The sequence below is a fragment of the Mus musculus genome, chromosome 4, assembly GCF_000001635.26.
Source record: "Mus musculus strain C57BL/6J chromosome 4, GRCm38.p6 C57BL/6J".
Lineage (NCBI taxonomy): Eukaryota > Metazoa > Chordata > Mammalia > Rodentia > Muridae > Mus > Mus musculus.
This window is the reverse complement of record NC_000070.6, coordinates 83,449,411-83,473,022: the sequence shown is the minus strand read 5'-3', so window position 1 is coordinate 83,473,022 and position 23,612 is coordinate 83,449,411. Positions and strand designations below refer to the sequence as shown.

At 38.6% G+C, this 23,612-nt stretch overlaps 2 protein-coding genes across 17 annotated transcripts in view; one reads left to right on the top strand and one right to left on the bottom strand.

The window, feature by feature from the left end:
• The window catches only part of Psip1 (PC4 and SFRS1 interacting protein 1), a 30,784-nt gene extending 13,441 nt beyond the window's left edge, over positions 1–17,343 (top strand). Inside the window, exons 7-16 of one of the 4 annotated variants that reach the window (NM_133948.6) lie at positions 4,347–4,440; positions 6,240–6,315; positions 7,873–8,098; positions 9,310–9,428; positions 11,782–11,837; positions 12,494–12,564; positions 12,768–12,869; positions 12,966–13,179; positions 14,837–14,948; positions 15,944–17,343. In NM_133948.6, the coding sequence (NP_598709.1) occupies positions 4,347–4,440; positions 6,240–6,315; positions 7,873–8,098; positions 9,310–9,428; positions 11,782–11,837; positions 12,494–12,564; positions 12,768–12,869; positions 12,966–13,179; positions 14,837–14,948; positions 15,944–16,004 (1,131 nt within the window). In that variant the 3' untranslated portion in view covers positions 16,005–17,343. Of the gene's footprint in view, positions 1–4,346; positions 4,441–6,239; positions 6,316–7,872; positions 8,099–9,309; positions 9,429–10,469; positions 11,153–11,781; positions 11,838–12,493; positions 12,565–12,767; positions 12,870–12,965; positions 13,180–14,836; positions 14,949–15,943 lie in introns of those variants that run through there. The other 3 variants (NM_001355203.1, NM_001290527.2, NM_001347143.2) reach the window with 3 other exon arrangements.
• Snapc3 (small nuclear RNA activating complex, polypeptide 3) overlaps positions 4–23,612 on the bottom strand; it is a 57,309-nt gene continuing 33,700 nt past the window's right edge. The window contains exons 7-14 of one of the 13 annotated variants that reach the window (XM_030253912.1): positions 22,788–22,952; positions 21,711–21,818; positions 18,875–19,982; positions 12,664–12,860; positions 11,912–11,992; positions 6,886–7,058; positions 6,002–6,054; positions 5,379–5,642 (exon numbers count right to left, since the gene is read on the bottom strand). In XM_030253912.1, coding sequence (XP_030109772.1) covers positions 19,835–19,982; positions 21,711–21,818; positions 22,788–22,952 — 421 coding nt within the window. In that variant the 3' untranslated portion in view covers positions 5,379–5,642; positions 6,002–6,054; positions 6,886–7,058; ... (1 more) ...; positions 12,664–12,860; positions 18,875–19,834. Of the gene's footprint in view, positions 6,055–6,885; positions 11,993–12,663; positions 12,861–18,874; positions 19,983–21,710; positions 21,819–22,787; positions 22,953–23,612 lie in introns of those variants that run through there. The other 12 variants (XM_011250134.3, XM_030253911.1, XM_006538369.4 and 9 more) reach the window with 12 other exon arrangements.

The window sequence follows — 23,612 nt, the reverse complement described above, 5'->3', positions numbered from 1 at the left end:
CGGTAGGAATTTCAAAGAAATTTTATTTAAATTGAGGAAAAATAGATAAGGAAACCTTATTTGGACTTGACCTCTACCCTTTAGTTCTTAAAGGGTAAGTTGGTTACTTTATAAAGTTTCTTGGTGCTAAAGCTTTGGCACCCTCAAGTTAAGCTGAATGATAAAAGGAAATAAAGTGAACCAATTTTTACTCCTTTCAAGCTGCCTCATCTCCTCTATAAAATGATAGTATGTAATCAAATTGTTGATGATTTAATTCTCGTGAAATCTTTAGAGTAAATCCTGATTTCTCACTGCTAGCACAGGCTGTCGCCCAATGTGCTAGTTCAGTGTTGTGTGAGACAAGAGGGGCAGTGACGGTTTAGGCCAGGTATTTTGTAGGCTTTTAATTAATTGCTGTTTGTCCCCTGGTGTACTGGAGGGAAATGACCTTATAACTTCACAGTGTTAAAACAATGAGCGTGGAAAGGAGCAGGCCATCTGAGGGTACGTCAGGCACTCACAGTCGAGTATGATGGTGCATACTTCAGCTTTGAGAGGCTTGAAGGTCGGAGGGTAAAGGAAATCTACCGTATTTTTTTGAAGAACTGCTGTGATGGGAAGTCACTGTGACTCACTTATAGGTAGTAAGATGACAGGAGATTGTATTAGGACAGTGAGAACAGACAGTGATAGAATTTCAGAATTGAAATTCTAAGATTGGCATTGGTAGAGTTGCACGGGGAATAAAGCAAACGGGTCTCTTGGTTTTTTTGTTTTTGTTTTTAATTACAACAGGAACATACATGAATGCTTCATTTTCTTGAGCTTTGTTGTTGTATTGGACTTTGCAATACAAACTGGGGTTTGTTTTTTTTCTTTGCTTAGTTTGTTTTGAGACAGGGTTTCTTTATGTATACCAGGCTGTCCTGGAACTTACCATGTAGACCAGGTTGGCCTTAAACCCACAGCCATCACCTGCTTCTGCTCCCCAAGAGGTAGGGTTAAAGGTGTATGTTCAGCCCATTGGGGCTGCCCTGCTGAGCTAGTCTCTATTCTATCGCAGTTTGTTAATCTTATTATTTATAGATTGTGTTCTATCTATTAAGGTAGTCTAATGATCTTTGATCATTCTTGAGTCACCACAAACTGCTTACATAAGACAGCATCTTAATTGAAAAATGTTCTGACCGCTCCCCCCTTATGGTTCATTCTTAGAAAAATACTGGGATTAGTCAGTTTACAAAAGGGCCTCTAGGTCTTCAGGTGGAGGAGGGTATGTTAAAAAGCTGCTGTAAGCCAAGTCCCAATCCAGGGCAAGGCCCTGCCTTCAATTCTCTTGAAAGCTGAGGGAGGTTTTTAAATAATATACAAAAAAAGGTCCAGCCAGGGCTCTCCTGGGTCAGCTGGTGGGTGTAGCAGGAAGCTGCCTGCACTCATGGAGCTGCAAGCCCTACCAGTGCTGATGGGGAAGCTCCAGGAAGTTATCCAGATAAGGAAACTGAAGAATGGATCACACTCAGTTAACTTTTCATTGCAGACATTTTTACTCTGGAAGGAGTTGCAGCTAGGAATTCAATTTCTGTATTCAAAGCCTAGGGTGTGGAACTGCTAATGTCTTGACTATGAACCCACTTTGGAAATCCTAGGACATTTAAGCACTTAAACTAACTGCTTAGGAAAAGACTCCTTTCTACAGATATTCACTGACTATCCACCTGGTTGCCCAGGGGCTCTGGTGTGACGGAAATGTTCACGTACAGTAAGAATAGTCATGCCTGGGAATAATCCATCAACACTTGGGGATTAGCAGTGAGGGGGTTTCTTGACAGTCTCCTCCTGGTGAGGGTACTATAAATGTTGAAGTGACATTAAACGATTTCAGACATTATGTAAATGGCTGATAAAGCAGCATCAGATTTTGAGACATTTGACCCCAATTTGAAAGAAGTCTGTAGGTAAAATATATTAAAAAAAAGAAATCTTTGCATTCTATGGCGAAACTTTCTATGCATGGAATAAATCAGTTGATGGGATAGATTTCATTTTGTTTCCTTTTAAGAAATTGCCACAGGTACCCCTACGTTTAGTAACTACCATGCTGATAAGTTGTAGCCATCAACACTAAGGTAAGGCAGCCACTTTGGCTTACTGAAGGCATAGATGATTTGTTAGCATTTTGATGTATGTGGTTTTTTTGTGTGGATCAAACGTGGAGTTTTGAACATGCTATTATAAGCACAAGTTGTACCACTGAGTGAACACAAGCTCTGTTTGATGGCATTTAAACCAATGGGTGTTTTTGTTCTGTGGTGCTGCGGCTTGTACCAATGCTTGCATGCATGTGCTAGGCAAGGTACATCACTGAATTACACACACCCATCCTAATTAAATGACCCTAAATTGAGGTATGTGCATTGTTTTTTTAAGACAATACTTTCACATCTAATAGACAATAGCATAATATACATGTAACTTTAATATATATAGGGAAGCCAAAAGGCTTATTTGCTAAATTGCCTGTAGCAGTTAAGATGAGGGGCTATAAGAGTGACCTAGTAACTGAGTAGGTCATGAAAGGCCTTAGGAATTAGCATTAAATTCCTTACATCAAGTTACTTATTGTTAGTGTGAGATGTAATTTTATAACACTTCAAGAAGTCAAGTTGATAACTGATAACTGAGTGATGATAAGAATGGAGCAGAATGTGGGATGACTCCAAGGTGCTTGCTTTAGTGACTGTATCCGTGACTGGGCATGACTCGGGACTTGAAAATCAAGGGGATTCTTTTTGGCTATATTTCCCTTTCCCATTCAATCAATAGGTGGATCCAAGCTTGTTAGCTACTCAGGACTTGCAGTAGAAGGTCAAAGGACTAACCATAGATTTGAAATACCAACTTCAAAGACAGAAAATGATTTCATATTTGTCTTCCTAGTGCTTATTAGCTTAATCTTTGTTGGGGATTCGTGAAACAGGTATAGCAAGACAAGGATGAGGGCTTGGAAAAGGATATGAACAGTGGTCTTCTGATGGATATGGAATGGCTTTAGGAAAGAGGAAAGACAGGCTAACAATGAGAAATAAATCCAGTGTTAAGAGGTCCCGTTAGCAATCTAGCTAGAATGTGAACATTAAAGATATTCATGCATGCATTTCAAATAACTAGTCTTTCCTTGGATAAAATATTTTCCTGAGTAGTGGCTTTACTTTTACTCACGTGATTTTGCAGTAGTGGTCATAAACATAACCCATGCTAGGGCAAACCTTTCATGTCAGAGTTGGTGGGTTTCTGTTGTGTTCCTTTTGTTTTTGTTTTACTTATTATTGATGAATGTCTCACTGTTTATTGGCATCTTCTCAAATGACCCGCTGTACCTGTAATTGTTACTTGCTTTCAACTTATTTCCAAATGCAGAAAGGGTAAGTTCTTTTTGCTGTTGAGGCGATCTGTTTATACCTAACTTTAAAGAACTTCTGTAAGTCATCAGGAAGAGTTTAACCTTTGGCATCTCTTGAGCTTCATGGAAGGAAATACAGATGTCTGGCTCTTGAATATGGATGGAGGGCATTATGATCTCATATATTCTTAACCTGAGATCTCATGAGAAAGTTTGTTTGGTGTCTGAGAACGAGAGTAACCTTGGATCAGTTTTAACAATTTGAGTATGCATTGTGCATAAATTCTTAGAGGCAGATATCATTCTTTATCATCTTGGGCATCACTAATTAAAGGTAGATTGACTTGGGCCTGGTGGCATGCCTCTGGTCTGGGCTGTCTATGTGGAAAGAATGTAGTACTTGTCTGTCCCTCAAATAAAAGTAAACAAAAGCAATGCTGTTTCTTGTAAGTATATTGACAGGTTTTTTTATTAATTGAATGGGGTTCTGTGTGTTTTTGTGAACATTCTTGCTCTGGTCAGTGCATTAATACTGACGTCCAAGTGGCCATGCCATTTAATGTCCTTACATGCTTCGGTTGACTTTCTTCTTCAATTTTGTTCATCCCTTTGAAATTATAACCATTACCATCTATTTTTTCATGTTTTCATTTTATATGTAATTGGTTGTTCTTAAACTTATATTTTCCTGAAGGGCTTTAAGCCAATAATAGCTGATTCTCATTTGAGGCCTTATATTAGAAAATAAAAGTAATAGTATCAGATGTCAGTCTCGGTTGAGACATAAAGTTAATTAGTTAGAAATAGCAATGTGAATCGTTACGATATAATCGCATTTTACTTGTTTTTCATATTGTGTCAAAAATATTAGTCTTATTTTTTCAAATGATTGTTTTAGGTTGGGAAATTTGTAAAAAGGTGATTGAAATCAGAGATGATGTAATGCTGATTGTTTGTGATTCAGGCTGAAAAACAAGTAGACACTGAAGAGGCGGGAATGGTGACTGCAGCAACCGCTTCTAATGTGAAAGCAAGTCCTAAGAGAGGACGACCTGCAGGTAGGCTCATTAATGCTTAAATACCTGCTTGGTGTGGGGCTTTGGGCTATGTACAGACAGCCTGGTTTCCAGTCCAGGCTAGATCTTGAACACTGGGAGAATCCAATGGGTGGTAATTCCCACCTACATGGGATGGCAGGCCTTCGACCTTGTCTCCTGGAACCCTGGCTCCTATCAAAGTTACAGCCCCCACAGGAGAAGCATGGCATAGACAATGTCCCAAGCTTATGACCTTCAGGCTAGATTCCTCCCAGTTACCTAGCAACAGTAAAGATCACAGCCCACCATAAGAGGGCCCCACCTCGCTCTCTTGCTCTCTCCTCATTCTCCTCATTCTCTCCACTCACTCTCTTACTCTCTCTTTCTTACTTTCTAGCCTTTCCTCTTTCTCTCTTTCCCTCTTCCCTCCTCTTGGCCATGGCCAGTCTCTCTCTCTCTCTCTCTCTCTCTCTCTCTCTCTCTCTCCCCCTTTTCTCTTTCCCTCGCCTTTCTACAATAAAGCTCTAAAATCATAGACTGTCTCTGTTCATCAAGGCCCACTACGCTTGGATGATGGGATAGGCTTTCTTCTAATGAGCCATTTCTAGTCTCCCGATGGAAGGCCTTCCTGTGCTCCAGTCAAGGGCCGGACTAAGGACTCTCTCCTGAGTGGGAACCTCTCCCTCAGCCCTCTCTCCTGTAACCCCGGGGGCCAAGGGTGTCGCCCCAAGGCCCCTGGTATCTGAGGCTGCCCATTGTCCACCCCCTGCCGAGTGGGGTTAGTGGCTTAGATGCCCACCCGGGGCCAAGTGGAAAGTGGCTGGCAGCCCTCCCACCTCTGCTTGCCCAGAGCACAGGAGGAATTCTTTCCCAACAGATGGTAGCAATGCCCCACAGCTTGGCTTGTGATGAATACTCTAGTCCATTAAAACATTGCCGCAGAAGTTGATTAAAGAGAGTCACATTATCACTTTTAACATGGACATAGAGGAGGCTGGAGAAATTAGTCATTGGGCAGTTTCATTGTATGACTGTGTCCGTGGTGTCAGTAGCACATGGAGTTTTAAAGAATTACCACTGTGCTCCATGTCTGGGGAAATGTCATGTAGACATCGGGCTAAATACAAGAACAATTTCAAAGGAGAAATGGTTTCTGCTTGTGACAACTATTAAGTTTGAAATAATTGTGGCTTCTTTTGTCTCCAAATTCATCTCTCCAAATCCTGAAAAGAGAATCTAGTGAGCTTTTACTTTTTTCACTTTCAGATTATCACATTCTGATAAGGATTAGTATTGATTTGATAATTTGGAAATAATCTTGAGTTGTTCTTCCTAATATGGAATACAACACTGAAAATCAACTAGGTTTTTTTTTTTTTTTTTTGCTTTTTTCCCTATATCACAGTAGTATCCTTACGGATACCATTAAGGGGAATGAATAGTCAGATTGGAAAGAAAAATTAAAATGTATGTACATGTTTTGTAGTATGATGATAAATCTCTTTGTGAATTCTGATAAAATTGTATAGTACATAACATTGTTGTGGGTATATGAATTCTGAATGAGTGATACCATACATACATTTTTTTTTCTCATACGTTCCATCCCGACTACAGCGTCCCAGTTTTCAGTTTCTGTCAAACATAAGGACAAATGGAAATGTATTGTTAATCATTAAAGTGTCACTTTATCTATCCCTGGGGTCACTAGTTGTATATAGAGTTGTCACTAGAGTGCATATATTATATAACATTTGTATTCTGCCTATATATGCCTTGCATTTAAGAATGAAATTTTTTTTTTCCTATGTGAAAATTAGCTACTGAAGTCAAGATTCCCAAACCAAGAGGCAGACCTAAAGTGGTAAAGCAGCCTTGTCCTTCAGACGGTGACATGTGAGTTTGGAATACAAAATTATTGAGATCTTTGTAAACAGTAGAAAATACTTTTACTACGTTGTGTAAGTTTTTTTTCTATCTCTAAAACTGATGAGAGATTGGAGGAGGATTTGTGTTAAAGGGATTGAAGTCTGCTTCTGCTCTGTGACTTTTGTGTGTGTGTATATGATAAAATTAGGTCATGTAGGCTAACAGGGAACTTGGGCAGGGTAAATTGCTGAAAAAAATTTCTGTGCAGATTATATTTGAGTAGTGTCCATAGACCTACTGTTCTGTGTAATAGAACAGTAATGGTGATAAATATCTTTATAATTTAAAATAGTGTAAAAATTAGTTTTAAGTATTTTAGAATGATAGAAAGACATATTTTTTAAATAAATAATTTTTTACTATATTTTATTTATTTTGTGTATGTGTACCACAAGATGTGTGGTCATTTACTATATGATTCTAGGGGATTGAAGTCACATAATTAGGCCTTAATGGCAGCCATCTGTACCCACCGAGCTGCCTCCTGGGCTGGCGGTTCTTTATCTGGTTCTTTTCCCACTTAGAAAATGTGCTCACCTTGAATTTCCTTGAGAAAGTTGATATAGTCAGGAAGAGGGGAGACTGCTTGATGACTGTGCAGGATGACTGAGGATTCACTGTGGTGTGTGCGTCTCAAGTGCTCTAGAATCAGATCTGAAACTCACAGTGGTGAGCCACCAGCTTAGCCTTGGGAAGCAAACTCTGGTTTTCTGAAAGAACAAAAAGCACTTTTCACCACTTTTCTGCACCTGAATTGAATATTTTCAGAGTTGGTACTTTTCAACCAAAATAAAACTTTTCAAGAGCTTTCTTTCTAAGCTAGTTGTTACATCACTCTCAAAGGGGGAACCACCACCACAAAAATAAGACTTTTTTGTTTTGCAAGACTGTGTTATTCATGTCCCTTGGCATTTGCAGCCAGCAAGGGTAACATAGTAAAACTTTTGTCTCTTTAAAAAACATCAAAATGTAGACACAGTAACAGTTAATATACTTAAAAACTGCAGAGAAAATAGATTCTTGAGTTAAACTGATTGAACCATTTATGTCGCTATTCCCTGTGGGATCTTCATAGCTTGGATGACAGTTAAAAGTAACTGGTCATTAGGTTAACGTTATGTTCAATCCCTACAAATGACTGTGATTTTTATAAACATGTGAAATGTAATTCAATTTAATAGGGCCTTGGGTTTATATGCTAAATAGGAGCAAGAAACATCCAAAAAATTGTATATAATGAAAATTCCGTTTTACAATAGAATGACAAACTGTATTTTTTTTTAAACATAAATTTTGCCATAATTTTCCCTCGTGAAATCCTTGTTTGGTAAAGGAGAGTATAAATAAAGGGTGAAGAGATGGCTGAGCACTTACTGATTATTCTTCTAGTAGAGCAGAGTTTGGTTCCCAGCACCCACATCCAGAAACTTAGCTCCTCACACAGACACTTGAGTAAATACAAATAGTTCTTTCAAGAAAGAAAAAGTATAAATGAAATCTTCTGCTCTTGAACTCTTAATGTAGGGTTATTGATGAAGATAAAAGTAAAAAAAAGGGACCAGAGGAGAAACAACCTAAAAAGCAGCTTAAAAAAGAGGAAGAAGGCCAAAAGGAAGAAGAGAAGCCAAGAAAAGAACCAGATAAGAAAGAAGGGAAGAAAGAAGTTGAATCTAAACGGAAAAATTTAGCTAAACCAGGGGTTACATCAACCTCTGATTCAGAAGACGAAGACGATCAAGAGGGTGAAAAGGTAGCGAATCCACATTCGAAACTCCTTGCCAGTTTGTCTCCCCGTGTGTTTCTGTGTGAGGTGTTCGTGCAGCATATGGGATGTGGAGGCCTAAGGTTGATGCGGGTAGTGTCTCTCAAGCAAACTCTCACGAACTCATGAGGCTAATCTTGGTGGCAACTTTGGCTGCAATTATAGGTGGGCCACCACAGTTCCATGGGAATTGTGAGTTTTGGTCCTCTTAAAGTGCTGAACAATGTCCCCAGCTCCATTTTCCTCATGCTAATTGTTTTCTTCTTCATGTGACTGCTTTGCCTGCAGTATGTGTAGACAGATCTCTTAGAAAACTGGAGATAGGCACAAAACTCCCTCCACGTGGATGTTGGGAATTGAGCCTTAAGTAGTGCCATCTATTGGGCCCCACCACTTTTACATTTTGAGACAGGGTCTCAATGAATCTGAAGCTAGACTGCTTATTACCCCATCTGAAGTTAGTTAGCTTATCTACCCTGCCACCTCAAGTACAGATATATGCAGCCATACTCAACTTCTATGGGGATGCTAGGGATCTGAAGGCAGGTCCTCATTCTTGGACAAGAAGCATTTAATCCATGGGGTTATTTCCCCAATTACATTGTAAATTTATTTCCTAGATATACATATTATAATATGTATAAATAACCTTTAACAAATATTAAAAGATTTATGGGTTTCTTTATTATTTATGTTTTAATATATTACATAACTGAAATGTATACAGTTTATATGAAAAATACTTTATATTTTATAGTATAATTAATTTCTAGAACATAGGTAAACTTCCAGTACTCCAGCTATATAGACACGTTGTAGATAACCCAGATGTCTGTGATCAAAGACACAAAAGGTGCATTTATACATTAAACTTTAATCTTTATCCATTGTAATTTCAACCTGGCTGACTTGCTCTGCAGACCTGGCTGGCCTTGAATTCACAGGGATCTACCTAGGCTCTGTCTCCTAAGTGCTGAGGTTAAGGGTGTGTGCCACCATGGCCTGCTCAAAGCCAGCAACTTTGGCTAGCTTCTTAGCTCACTTCTAAAGAAGAAGAATATCCAGTCAGTAGACCTGTGTTCCTGTTTGTTAGGCTTAAGCTTAGTCGCTTTGTTTTCTACCTACCATGATTGTAATTATTAGTCTCCAACCACTAACTTGAGAGTTACTATTAATACATCCTTCCTGTTCTCAAACAGAAGAGAAAGGGTGGAAGGAACTTCCAGGCTGCTCACAGGAGGAACATGCTAAAAGGCCAACATGAGAAAGAAGCTGGAGATCGGAAACGCAAGCAGGAGGAACAAATGGAAACTGAGCAGTAAGTATTCTTTTTAGTTTTCAATCTTGCATTCTTTTTTAAAGAGTTAAACCTTTAAGTAGCCTCTCATTTCCAGAGTTGATGAAGCCTTTTAAAGTGACTTCCCATACTAGAAAATCTTCCATATGTGCTATTTCAGGCTCTATTCTTTTTTCAGAGGATGAGATTCACTGAGGTAATCCTCTTGTGAACTGTTTTGTAATATAAGTGAAAGTAGAGTTAGGCTTTGTGTAACATGTTAAACATAGAATTATGAAACTATATAGGTGACGAAAGAATGCAATCCCAGTTGGAAACCTAGACGCTGATAAAAGCTAGCTCAAAGGCTTGCTAGCATTGGCTAGATCCTGTATGACTCAAGCTTTAATTGGAGTTTGACACTTGGATAGATACTTACCATGAGAACTTTCTTCCCCCCTTACTGTATCAGTATTCTATCAGTATAAGGAATAGTCATTACAGTCATTAGACATCACGGCTCTTGTGCACATTTGTTTTCCTAGTTTATCACTGTCCCTTTTTCCCATTTATAAAGTCATCCTCTTAGTAAACTTCTGTGGGCTTTCTACTGATAGTGAGGAGATAATTTGAAAACATGTTGTAGGTCACTTATACAGTGGCCAATAGTAAAAGGAAACATTTCTTCACTTGTTTTTATGATGTATCTACAAAGTAACCACTTTTATAGGTACATTGTCTCTGCTTCTGTAGCTGTTTGGAGGATACAGAGCAGTTTAGCTGCTTTAGGGAGTTTTTAAAAGTAATTAAAATGCTGGATTATGGCCACATCTGTAAATGCCATTATTCCTGTCCTTTCTCTCCACTGAATACTGTGACTGTTGTTGCTTTTAACTCTGTGCTCCCGTAAGTCAGGCATAAATTAGTTGTTGCTTAGTGAATCTAGCCCAAATCTTCAGAATCTCAAGATATCTTTTTTGTATTTCAGTTTCTTTTGAATGTCCTCCAATGTAACTTTCTCAAATTCTAATATTTGTGTTTTCTTTCCTTCTCCTGTTATTACAAAACTTTGTACTTGGACAGTTTTGCTCTGTAAAGCATTTCAGATGCAACTTGTGTGAAATGCATTATGCAAAATAAAGTTTATTGTATTGTATTCCCAGCCAAACAACATGTAATCTACAGTAATAAAAATATATCTCATTTTGGGCTCAAAGCATTAATCCAGTAACTGAAAAGAGAATACAAGTGGAGCATACAAGCGATGAAGATCTTGAGACAGACTCATTGGACTGAATTTCCCCCTCCCCCCCTTGATGGAAGAAATGTTCCAGATTCTAAATTGAGGACTTCACTATTAATGGCATTATTAACTGTGTTATGATTGTTAACAAAATATCCTGTAAGGTACACACTACATATTAAGGTTGGCCATTATTCCTGTTTTTTTTTTCTTTTGAAGCCAAGCTTACAATGAAGCTTTGTGTTTGAAGTTATAACAGACATAGATGAAGACGGCGACTGTACATTATCTCACTTAGAGAATATGAAAATCATTTTGTTTTGAAGCTAGGTATTAAACTGGAGTAGCTATTACGTTCTTGAAAACTGGGGCAGGTGTGCCCTTGACAGTCTTTTGTTGTTAAATTCTAGAGTCTTGGTTTTTTTTTTCTTTTTAATCCTGAGAGATTAAACAGTAGACTTGTTAAGTAAAAAAACTGAAATTGTAACGAAAATTTTAAAATAAAGTTTTTTTAAAAAAAAAACCTGATTTTTAGGTATTTTTTTTTGGTTCTTGTCTATTTTAATTGGTTCATAATAGGGCCTGAATGCCAAGCCAAGGTACTAGAAAGTAAAATTTCTAATTCAAACGGTTATTTTTTGTTAATCTTAGTAAAATGGTACTTTTTCACTTATGAAATGGTATGTAAACATTAGTGGATGTCATTTACCTTGAAAACAATGGCCTCCTCTACAACTTAAAAAAACAAAAACAAAAACAAACAACAGTAGCTTAAAGCAGGTCTATTTACTATTGAAGCCAATTTCTAAATCCCTTGAATTACCTGTCCTTTGGAGATGTGGGGTACAGCTGGTCTACTTTAGTATGCTTTAAAAAAACGTAGTAAAGTTGCTTTAAAATTCATTACTAATTTGTAGATCTTCTTTTACCATTGTGTATGTCACTGAAAGATGAATTTGGCAATTTTTTTGTCTTTATGTTAATGCTGTAGAGCTACACAGTTCTAAAAACTAGTCAGCGTCCTATTTTGTAGGCTGATGGATTGTTTTTAAGGAACATTTTTTAAAACCTTTACACAGGGGAATATGGGCATCTGCTAACCTCAGTCACAAAGTTACAGTGTTTTGAAATATTTGTGTTGACATTTGATAGGCAGAATAAAGATGAAGGAAAGAAGCCAGAAGTTAAGAAAGTGGAGAAGAAGCGAGGTTAGTTGTTTTACTTTCTAAGACATGGAAAATTACAGAGAAGGTTAATGGGAGCTGGCTGAGATGGCACATACCTGGAATCCCGGCACTTATGGAGGCACAGCCGGGAGAGCCTCAAGTTCCAAGCCAACCAGGGGTACAAAATGGGATCCTGACTTTAAAATTGAACAATTTAAAAATGACTTTTGAAATCCCATTTCATGTTCTTAGATCTTACAAAACATGTTTTCAAGTCTAACAGATTCCATATTCAATTGCATTTTAAGCAATTAAAGTAACCCTGCTAATATCTTAAAGCTTATTTGGTGTCAGTTGTGCAGCCCAGCTAAGAGCTGGAGGCTCCGATAAACACCTTGCAGTTAAAGGCACAAGGTGAAGCAGGGGTTTAAGAGGTGACAAGTACAAGTAGGATCGCGTCACCCGAGACAGAATAAATGCAGCATGCTGTAATTTTGTGCTTTCATGCTGCATGTTTCTTCTTGGAACCATATATGAAAAGAAAATTAGCATAACTTTTTACACTGTTCATCTATATGGGTTTCTCGAAGATTATGAAGAAAATTTTTATAACCACCATTACTTTTATATGTTAGACTGTACAGAGACATGGTGTGGAGAAAAACTATTTACTGTTTTTCACATATTTCAATTTATAGAAACATCAATGGATTCTCGACTTCAAAGGATACATGCTGAAATTAAAAATTCACTCAAAATTGATAATCTAGTAAGTGTTTAATCTCATTTAAAATGCACTGCTTTAATAGCTTTATATATTTTCTCACATGACTTAAGTATATAAGTTTTAAGATAAAAGGAACAATACCTGGCCATTTTTGTACCACCTTAAGAGCTTTTGAGATGGTCAGAAGTGGATTCCATGGCTGCCTTGGTGATTAACAGTTATGAAATTGCTGTTTTGTCATGAAGGACGTGAACAGATGCATAGAGGCCCTGGATGAACTCGCTTCACTTCAGGTAACAATGCAGCAAGCTCAGAAACACACAGAGATGATCACAACCCTGAAGAAAGTAAGTGCCCTCAGCGCCTGCAACGCTAACATCGTTTCTCAGTTCACCAAAGTTTCAATCAATTAGGGACAATAACTATGACTACTGTTTTCTCAGATACGGCGGTTCAAAGTCAGTCAAGTTATCATGGAAAAGTCTACAATGTTATATAACAAGTTTAAGAATATGTTTTTGGTTGGTGAAGGAGATTCAGTCATCACCCAAGTGCTGAACAAATCTCTTGCTGAACAGAGACAGCATGAGGAAGCAAATAAAACCAAAGATCAGGGGAAGAAAGGGCCAAACAAAAAGCTAGAGAAGGAACCAACAGGTATGTGGTGATCCGTCCGCTCAGCTGATGCTTGTCATGCTTGCGCCTCAGGTGTTTGCCAGGGTTGCTTTTCTAAATGGTTTTTGTCAATGTTAGAAATGAAGGAACCTCTCTCAGTAAGGCTACACTGTACCTCCATTGACCTTGAAATATTATAGTAGTAGCAATGGGGATGCCATTAACACAGAGTACTTGTATATGACCTGTAAGAATGTTATGATGAGCTTTATGAAGGAAACTTCTAACAAAAACATTTGTTAACTCTTGAGGGAAATCAGAATGTTAGAGAACCAGCCAATTCCCTCCCTCCCTCCCTCCCTCCCTCATTTGCTTTAGCTAAAAAATACAACGTATAGTTAGCATATGACCAGAATTGCTGCATCCTAGGCAGAGCTGAAAATGCTGTTGCTTGCTTTCTTTCTGATCAGAGCCAATAGGTATTGTGGCCAATGTTTTCAATGTCACTTAAACCCCCAGCATGTTATATACACTGTTAATCGAGTGGTATTGTGTTTGTTGATACAAGCTGTATTCTACTGTGCTGTAAGAACACGGTTGGGAGTGGTATTGTGTTTGTTGATACAAGCTGTATTCTACTGTGCTGTAAGAACACGGTTGGCTAGTGAGAGGTAACATCTAAATGGAGTCAGGAACAGTGATGACAGTCAATAGCAGACTATCCAAATAGATGGCTGACACACCTATGCTATGCTTTGTACGTGTCAATGAATAAAACTGCCATGACGGCAGTGCATTTAAGATGCATATTAAATTGAGCCCTATAGTCAAGATACAACACTGCAGGTTCCAAATGTGTTGGATAAACTGCTGCTTCATATGTACATGCTGTGGTCTTGTACAGCCTTTGTGTGAACTCAAGTATATTTAAAAATAAACTCGAGCTGGGTGTGGTGGCACACGCCTTTAATCCCAGCACTCGGGAGGCAGAGGCAGGCAAATTTCTGAGTTCGAGGCCAGCCTGGTCTACAAAGTGAGTTCCAGGACAGCCAGGGCTATACAGAGAAATCCTGTTTCAAAAAACCAAAAAAAAAAAAAAAAAAAAAAAAAAGTCCACAAAACAAAAACTTTGAGACATTCCGGTTCAGGATTTACCTAAGGATAGAATACCATTACCAGCCTCCCCAATTCAACGTTAAGAACACTTTTAACAGGCATATGTTATCTTTCAAGACAAAACAACAACAAAAATCTCTCACTTACTTAATAGGGTTTTTTTGTTTGTTTTTTTTTAAGAGATTAGAGGGTTTTATAGGGAAATGCCCAAGCTTGTCATCTGGACATTAGAGCACATTAGGCCCTAAAATACTATTAATGCAACATTTGGTTCTTCTAAAATTAAACAAAAAGGGAAAAAACCCCAAAACTACACACAAGATGCACTACAGAGTTATACCATTGAACATTTTTTCTAAATGTAATGAGATTAGTAAGTCAAGTCCTCTGTCCATTAAAAAAATGTTCTAGACTTTAACGGTACAAATCGGTAGTCCAACTTTTCATTGTTGTCCGAAATGACTTGAACCTAATCATTGATTGAGGGGCTGAAGCAGGAGCACCTTGAGGGCCATGCTTTGACTTTTTAAGATGGTTTAGTGTGTTATTTTGTATTGTGCTAACAGTTTTTTCCATTCTAAAGGTACGAAGAGCCTAAATGGTGGATCTGATGCTCAAGAGAGTAATCATCCACAGCATAATGGTGATAGTAACGAAGACGGCAAAGACAGCCGCGAGGCCAGCAGTAAGACAAAGTAAGGCACGTTAGAGCAGGCCCAGAGTTAAAGCCAGACTCAGCTCTCTCATCGGAGAGCTGGCTCACATGTTAAGAGTACTAGCTCTTCAGAGGATTTGGGGCTGATTTCCAGCAACTATATAGCAGCTCACAGCAGTCTGTAACATAGACTTAGGAAGAACAATCATTAATGTTTTTTTCTTATTCATGATTTTAGCACAGTAAAGCCCAGAAGTTAATAGTATTAAGTGTGTATTTTGTATTTCCCCTTGAGACCCAACCGTTGTAGGGACTCACTATCACTAACCTCTACACCAGGTGATAGTTCTACTTTGATAGTTTTGGCTTTGTTTCAGCCCCTCCCCACCCCCCAGACTCCTTTTAGACAAGATCTCACTTGATCTCATTACAGATGGTTGTGAGCCACCATGTGGTTGCAGGGATGTGAACTCAGGACCTCTGGAAGAACGAACAGTCAGTGTTCTTAAAGGCTGAGCCATCTCTCCAGTCCCAGCATTACTAGTTTTTTAAAAAAAGTTTTGAATAAAAAAGGCAGGAAGAAGAACTGGATGTGTGTTAGTGATTACAGCTCTATGTTTAATCTATCCATCAGAAAATTGGAGCTTTCTAATGAGCGAGAACCCATCTCATCTCCAACACCCTAAAAAGGTTTATTGAGACAAGGTCTCCTTGTATTGCACAGGTTGGCCTTGAACTTATAGCAGTCTTCCAGGCACAGCTGTCTTGTGATTACAGATTAAACAATTAAATTGCCCTATTGAGTTCTCGGTGGGAACTCAATGAAGGAAAACAGTTTTTATGTTATCACAGAAGTTAGCGCCAGACCTAGACTGCTTCCTAGGGATTATCTCACCATATCTGCATTACTTTGGTAGTGTGTTTTGTGGGTCTTGTCTTTCTTTAAACAGGACATAGATTTAATGCCCTGTTTGCTCAAGAGAAAACTCCCAAGCCTAGTTGTAATGACATTCTTTTTTTCTCCCTTTATTTTAGGCCACCTGGAGAAGAGAGAGAGGCTGAAATATCTCTGAAAGAGTCTACACTAGATAACTAGGTCGGCAGACTTCAGATGTAAAGAGTGTGAGAAGTCTTGTGAGTGACTTCATTTGAAATACTTAGGCTGCTGAAAGGTTTAAAGTTTTATAAGCATAGGTTTTGATGTTTAAGTAGTTGGGGGAAAAGAAAAACCCTTTATATTTGTGTAAAAGTCAATTATTCCTAATTTTCCGTGTGCAGTATTAACAGCTCCGTCGTTTAGTTTAAGAGCAAGGGAAACCTACTTAGAAAGGTCAGCCTGCTTTATGACTGCAGTGTATTTTCAGTTAGTGTGTATGTTAATGTGTAATTGGTAGTGGGGCAGTTATATTTTAAAACTGCTACTTGTATAAATCTTTCCCAAATACCGTGGGTTTTGTGCATAGTTTTTACAGATATGGATTTAGCAGACTGTCTTTTCACTGTTATGGGTTTTTTAGAAGTTGAGCATTTTTATGGCTGATAAAGTGAATGTTACTTCTAAGTGCTCACTTCTTTTATCAGAAGTGACCCTCAGTCCATTGTGCTACGTTAGCTTGCCTCTTTGTAATAATGCGTAGTCTGTATGACAGCTAGATAGCCACCAGGTTGTTATAGAAGGTACAAATTTGTTTACTTTCCAAAGTAATTTAGTTTTAGGACTGGGATTTCAGTGGCATTAGAACTAAAGAGAACAGACTGGTATATCTACATATAGAAAGTCCACCTACAATCCTTTATAGCTACTAGTCACAAAAAGCTAAAACTAGTTTGTTTTGAATCTTACACTCACTAAGAAAGTCACTCATTAAGGTGTGTGTTTTCTTTTTTTAATTAGAATCAATCCATGATGCTTGTAAGTGATAAATGATAAATAAGGAAACTAGCTTAATTGAAAACATGGCCATATTGGAATGGGATTTTTAGTTTTTCTATCAGACATATTAGAGGATACATCAGTTGCTCTAAGGTAGTAACCAGATAGTCCACACACACAAACATGAACTATCACTCTGTCCCGTCTAGGGAGGACATGTCACAGGTGTTCTGAGCGATCAGGCCAGCTGTTGGTTTTTATCAGGCAGGATAGTTCATCCTTAGGCTTTGGAATTCCATTGGAAAGTGACTTCATACCAGGGTTTTTGTGCGATGTGATTAAATATGTTCTTGATTTCTCAGATAATTATTTTCATCTATGTAAAAATTACTTCAATAATTGGACTTTTACAACTTGACTGTTTTGAGCAAACGCTGTACATTATATACACACCAGTCTTTTGCTTTGTCCTTAGTACATTTTTAACTTGGACAAAAATTATTCTAGTTAAGCCATAAGTGTCAATGTGTAAATTGTTTTAATTAAAGTTTTTTCTACCAAACTCTATTAGTAAGTTATTATTACTAAAGGAATTCTGGATTTCCTGCTAAGGAAGTAGTAGTGTTCTCCTTAGCTGTCACTGAGACCCTGCTAGGAGATGCAGGAGCTATGCAGTAGGAAGCTCAGGAGAGAACTGCCACTTGCCTTGTGTTGACTTCCCTTTCTTCCTAGCCACAGGTGTTAAGTTATAGAACATCCAACTTCAGAACATTAATGGCACTCCTAAGTTATGGGATGCTGCCTTGCTCTGACCATGTATGTTCATTTTGAAGCACAGCTGCTTTTTTTAATTTGGAATACTCTGTCTATAAGGCTAATTCACAGACAAGCTATCACTCTCAAAACTCTGATAACAACAATGGCTGACCTAAGAGATCTAGTGAATGATAGCCACCTCTCCCACTGTGAATAGAGTATGCATGTATAATGTGCATGTATGGATACCTACTTTGATTTCTCAGCTGCTTGGATCAACTTCAGATATCCCCCTAATGAGAAAATCTGGTTGTAAGCTTGTATGTATAAACAATTCGGCCAGAGCTCATCTGACCACATTTGCTATTCTAGTTAGGAAGTTACCAAGGCTGTGATGTGATACACTAAAAATGTTCCTACTCATATCAACTTACCTGAGTAGAGATGCCAGGTAAAGGCAAGTCCGCCATCCTGTATGCAGAACGACGGCGTCAATGAATGAGTTTTATTCCATTGCTCAGAGAATATGCAAATAGCTAAATTGTAGCTTGAGACCCTTAAGAAATGAGAGTTACTAAAAAATGTGCTTAAATTTGTGCCACGTAATTCTCCAACAGATACTAGAGGTGACTGCCCCGTGCTGTAAAACTGCCAAGTATAATCATTCTTAAAGAATTGTGAAGCATAAGCAAGACACTTGAGGAAATAGCTATTTTCCATGCAGGTGTATCCACAGGGATGTTCACTGACAAAGTTGTTCCATTCATATTTACCTATGTCCTTAAAGTGACACATGATGTTATATTTAAGAGATTGATATTGGCATAAAATCGGGGACTTTATAGCTTGTAAACTTTATAAAGTTGAAATACTTTTGATGTGAACTAGTGAGTAAATATAAGTGATAATTGCAGTAACTTGGCTAGCCTTTCTTCATTTTCACCATCAAAGAAATGGAAGGTATGTGAACTTTTGGTGAAAAAGAAGTAGAATAGCATTCTCAATAAATAAATAAGGATTCCATAGAGTAATGTTTATCTGTCATCTTTGTCTAGTAAAACGGGGTAATTGGCATTATGTGTGTTATTAGGGGAAACTTGCTGGAATGTACTTTCTGAGAGTACAATCATTAGTACAAGACCCACATGAACTGCAATAATAATCTGGGGGTTGTAAAACCATTCATCATGAATGTGTGATTATGCAGCAGAATCCTCAGGGTACTTAGCACTATTCAAAACAAAGTAAGAAATTTGGGCACAATGTGAGTTAGCCTTGGCAAGGAGATAGTACCCTGTGTTGCCTACAGCATTAAGTGAGAATCCTTGTAGACATACCACAAGCAGGCACTTGTCAGCTCCACGTCAGTCGCCATAACTGGATGTGTAACATTATGTCCATGACACGTGCTTCACCTTCTTTTAAACTTCAAAATCTTTTAAACAGATGTTTAAGCTTCATTGGTTTATTTATATGATAACTGTTCTTAACCATCCAGAGAAATGTAGGATTCGGCTGAATTTAATTTAAACCTAGGACAGAGAAAGTAATAGTTCAAAGTCTACTTTATATTACTATTCTACATCTTAATTTTGTACCCCAAAAGTTTCCACAAACTATCTTGATAGATTTGTTTAGAAGTGTTCTTTTCTATAGCTCAGAAAGAGAAGCCTTTGCTGTAATAAGGGGTCAGAAGGATGGAAGAGCTGAGCCAGGAAAAAGCTTTTTGTCTTAGAATTATGAAAGTGAGCCAAGCTTCATGGTATGCCTGTGGTAATGTAAAGTCTGCCAGTGTTTTCTCCGGCCATGGCTTTAAATGATATTCTAAACTTAGTACATCTATCTTTCTGATTCTGTTAAGAAACAAGGCCTCACTAATACTGAGTGTGTCTTAGATTCATTGTCATCTCATGTGCTTAATGTCTGTCCAATGTTAAATTGTGACTACAAATAAGTTGTTTTAAATTTCTCCTTACTACAGATATTTGAAGGGTTTTTACCTTGGAAGGTGTAGCTAGCTCTCACATCCTCCAAAGATTTCTTTAAAAAGACTACCATAAGAGATGCATTATTAACTGCATTCTATCATTATCAAAATCCACTCAGGGTACAGAATGCATAGGACTTGGAGAAAAGAATCAGAAGTTGTGTTTCCGACAAGGTTTATATATTCAAAATACAGAAAAGCATTTCTACATCTCAGTAACATAAACAACTTAAGTAAAACGCCATTAACAACCCCTTGTAATAAATAATGTAATAGTAATTAACTAAGCTGTAGTAGGAAATATCTGGTACTAATTAAAGGTTCCTGGGTCAACATAAGGATAAGCAAGGAATTCCCCTAGTTTGTTGCCTTCGGAATCATAGTGGAGCATTCTGAAGCAAACATCACAAAAGAAACATGGGTCCTCTGGTGCAAAGGTGTCATTGTTCGTCACCCATCTGTAGTGTAAAAAAAAACGAAAAAGTATATTATAGCATTTTTTTTAATGCTTCAACATTCTATGATTAGTGTTTTCTAATAGTGGTTGTCTTTCATAGGGGTCACATAGCAGTTATAACAAGTTCTCTTGCAGATCAGATATTTACATTATGACTCACAATCAGTAGCCAAATTGCAGTTGTGAGTTAGCAACAACAACAAAAATTTATAGCTGGGAGTCACCACCACCTGAAGAACTCTATCAAAGTTTCACAGCACTAGGGAGCTTGAGAACCACTGTCCTACACCAGTACATAAAGAACATTCTCACTACCTCCTCAGCAGACACAGTAGGGACACCAACAAGAAATGCTGCACACTGACCTGAGATTCCTCCTTAAGATAAGGAAATGACCTGTTAGAAAGCTCCACACACACTAAAGTGCCCGAAAAACTGTCCTTTAAGTTCTCCCTCGCTTCCTTGCTCCAGACCCCAACGGCCTTCCTTAACTTAGTGATGTGATCCAGAGTTGCCTTAAGATCACGGTCCTCTTGCCCCACTTGTTGGGGTTATAAGCACGTGCCCATGTACCCAGATACTTTAAAATGAGGCAAACTTACACATATTTGTTAGTATAGAGTATATATATGTAGAGAGAATATAGTGTATAGAATTCTTTATATAGTGACCATGTCCATGCTCTTCCAGTTATTTTACAACGTAGCGGATGATTCAAGGCTACATCTCACCTTATTGTGCCAATGAAACAGACATCCCTGCACAGGGGCCATGATACTGTGTATCATTCTTAATTTAGCCAAGACTGGTCAGTTTGGAAATGCAGGCATTTTAATTGAGTTTGAGGATAAAATCATGGCAGTTTGGGCTATCCTATTCACCTGAGATTGTTTCATACATTCGGATGTCACTGGTCACATGAAATCACAATCTTTAGTAAGTTTCTCTTATTTTAGTCTTTTCTGAAAATCTGAACCAATTTCTGGATTTTCATTTTGGTATCATTTCTATTTTCCTAATCCTTTAGATAAATACTATGATATGGAACTCAAAGCCAACTGAAGATACTCAACTATTTCTGAGTAGTTTCCAAACTTCTGGGCTCTGATTAATAATAAGAATCAGCAGGGGAAGGCAGAAATTCAAGGTTTGAGGAGGACAGTCAGCTCAGGCTACATGAGACCTGACCTTTTTAAAGGGGCTGAGTCTTTAGTCAAGACTGACTAAAGAGCCTGCACATGCCTTCTGCACATGCCCCCTGCACATGTGAGCCTTCTACCATGTCCTATGCTCCAGCTTTTCACTTTGTATCCTGTTGTCCATTACATTCAAACTCCTCCTGCCTCCCAGATCTGTGTCACAGTGACTGATCAAAACAGAAAACCTAATTTCTAATTGGCTTTATATATATGCTGGTTATTTCTGTATTGAAAACTGAGATAAAAGTGATTTTGTAATGACAGGCAAGAAGCACGGCTCCTTACAGCCGCCAAGTCTGTTCTGCACTTCCTGTGTGTTTCCCTGTATAACCTAGTGTGCATGTGCTCACCAGCAGGCAGCTGGCTCTGGGTTCAAGTCTGTACAAAACAATATGCTAACTTTAAGCAAACTGCACTGACTGCAACACTGACTCTAGGAGATAAAACCATGACGGCTAAATCTACAGACCTCCAGAGTACTAAATTACTGTGAAAACCAGGGTGTTTAGAAGGAAAAAAGCGTCACTCACCTAGCTGTATACATCTTACAGACAAAACATTTTCTGGTCCACAGCCAGTGCTTCTTGGTAAGAAGGGGATACAGTGTTCTATCCAAGCAGTCGTCATGGTGCACAAGCCTTTGATGAGGAAAACACATGAAGATGCTGAAATGCACCTCGACCTGCTCTCCAGCAACATTACTGCAACATGGCTGACCTGTCATTTACGCAGGCAGTATCTTACAGAATACCCACTGCTGGGGCTGTAGCTTAGTCGCAGAGGCCTTGTCTAGCTTGCTGACTAACAGGCAATCACCTGCATCACTGAACACTTTGCCCAGAGAGCTTTTCAGAATGAATACAGAGCTGATTTCTCAATTCCCTTTGTTACCATGCTGTGACATTCTAAGAATTCCTGCATATAGTGTTTTGTTTTTGAATGTATTCCACCATCAGAGTTTAACACAGCAGTGCTGTTTGTGGAATGCTCTCTGGGCTCTCTGTGTCTGGTCTGGGGTAGGTGCACAAGATTCTCTACATGCCTGTGTGTGTGCGCCATTTCCTCAGCCCTTCAATTCTAAACTACTCAATTGTTTGAAAATTGGTTATTCAACTTCCCACTATAGAAGGACTAAGCTTTCGATTAAATTGAGAAACTTAAAAATTATAGGATTTCAATCCTCTCTCTTATGTAGTTCTGCCTGACTTGGAACATGATACATAGACCAGGCTGGCCTACAATTCACAGAAATCAGCCTGCCTCTGCTTCCCAAGTGTTGGGATTATAGGCCCACACTAGCATGTCTAGTGTAAGTTTTCCTTAAAAATTTGTCTCCCATTTCCAGCTGCATAGAAAGTATACATTTGTGAACCACGCTGGTAAATTACACTTTTGCACTGTTAGAGAGACAGAAAAGTAGATGCTGACAAGTGTGATTACTTGAGCTCACTGTCAGGACCACATGGGGCCAGGCCAGGCGAGGCTTCCGCATAGTCCCCTGGCCTCTCCACTCCAGCCAGCGCATGCAGCTATCCTCCTCCTCCCCCCAACTCACTTTTATTAAAAAGACATCTTCAAGGTAAAATATTCTGAATGATGTCACGTACCTTATGTCTGTGATGACAACAACATGCTCACAGTCTCCCTGGTGACAGTATAAGTAAGGAAAGCCAAGTTTAATATGCAAGTCATTAAATGTGAAATCTTCCATTCTAGCAGTCTGAAATTTTCCATATCCTCGATCATGGGACTCTGACCACTCTATAATAGTTCTGTTTGGGGGAAGGGCAAGTATAGAGCATTGTTATTAGAACTTGAACAGAAAGAAAAGGTTGTGTGCAGTCACATACAATCTGGCCTACTAATTAAATGCATGGTTGCCATCTAGAAGGGTTATCATAGTGGTTAATAAACATTTGGAGCAGAAGCAGTGAAATTGAAACCAGTAGTCATCAAACCTGATGACACTGGAAGACGCCCCCCCCCCCCCACACACACACACCAGCTTTCTCTGCTCACATGCCACAGCACACACAGATACTCAAATTCCCAGAGAAAAAGATGTTCCTCCCCCAGGGAGGGGGTGTGTAGGGGGATTAGACACCACACTTTTCACCTGTGTAGCAGCTCTTTTTTATTCTTGGGATACTGTGTGTCTGTGTTTAAAACAGGGTCTCATTACACACAGCGCTGGCTGCCATGGGACTCACTCTGTAGGCCAGGCTGGACTTCGATTCGAGATCCTCCTGCCTCTGCCTCCTTCCCAACTGCTGGATTAAAGGCATTAAACCACCATGCCTGGTTCCTTTAAAGTCTTGTCACTATGTAAGCAAAGATCTGTCTGCCCCATTGATCTATTATCTCTCAGTAAGCACCAGGTTTTGGAAGGCTGTAGGATGTGTGCCACTTTAGTGTGAACACAAAGTGTAGAA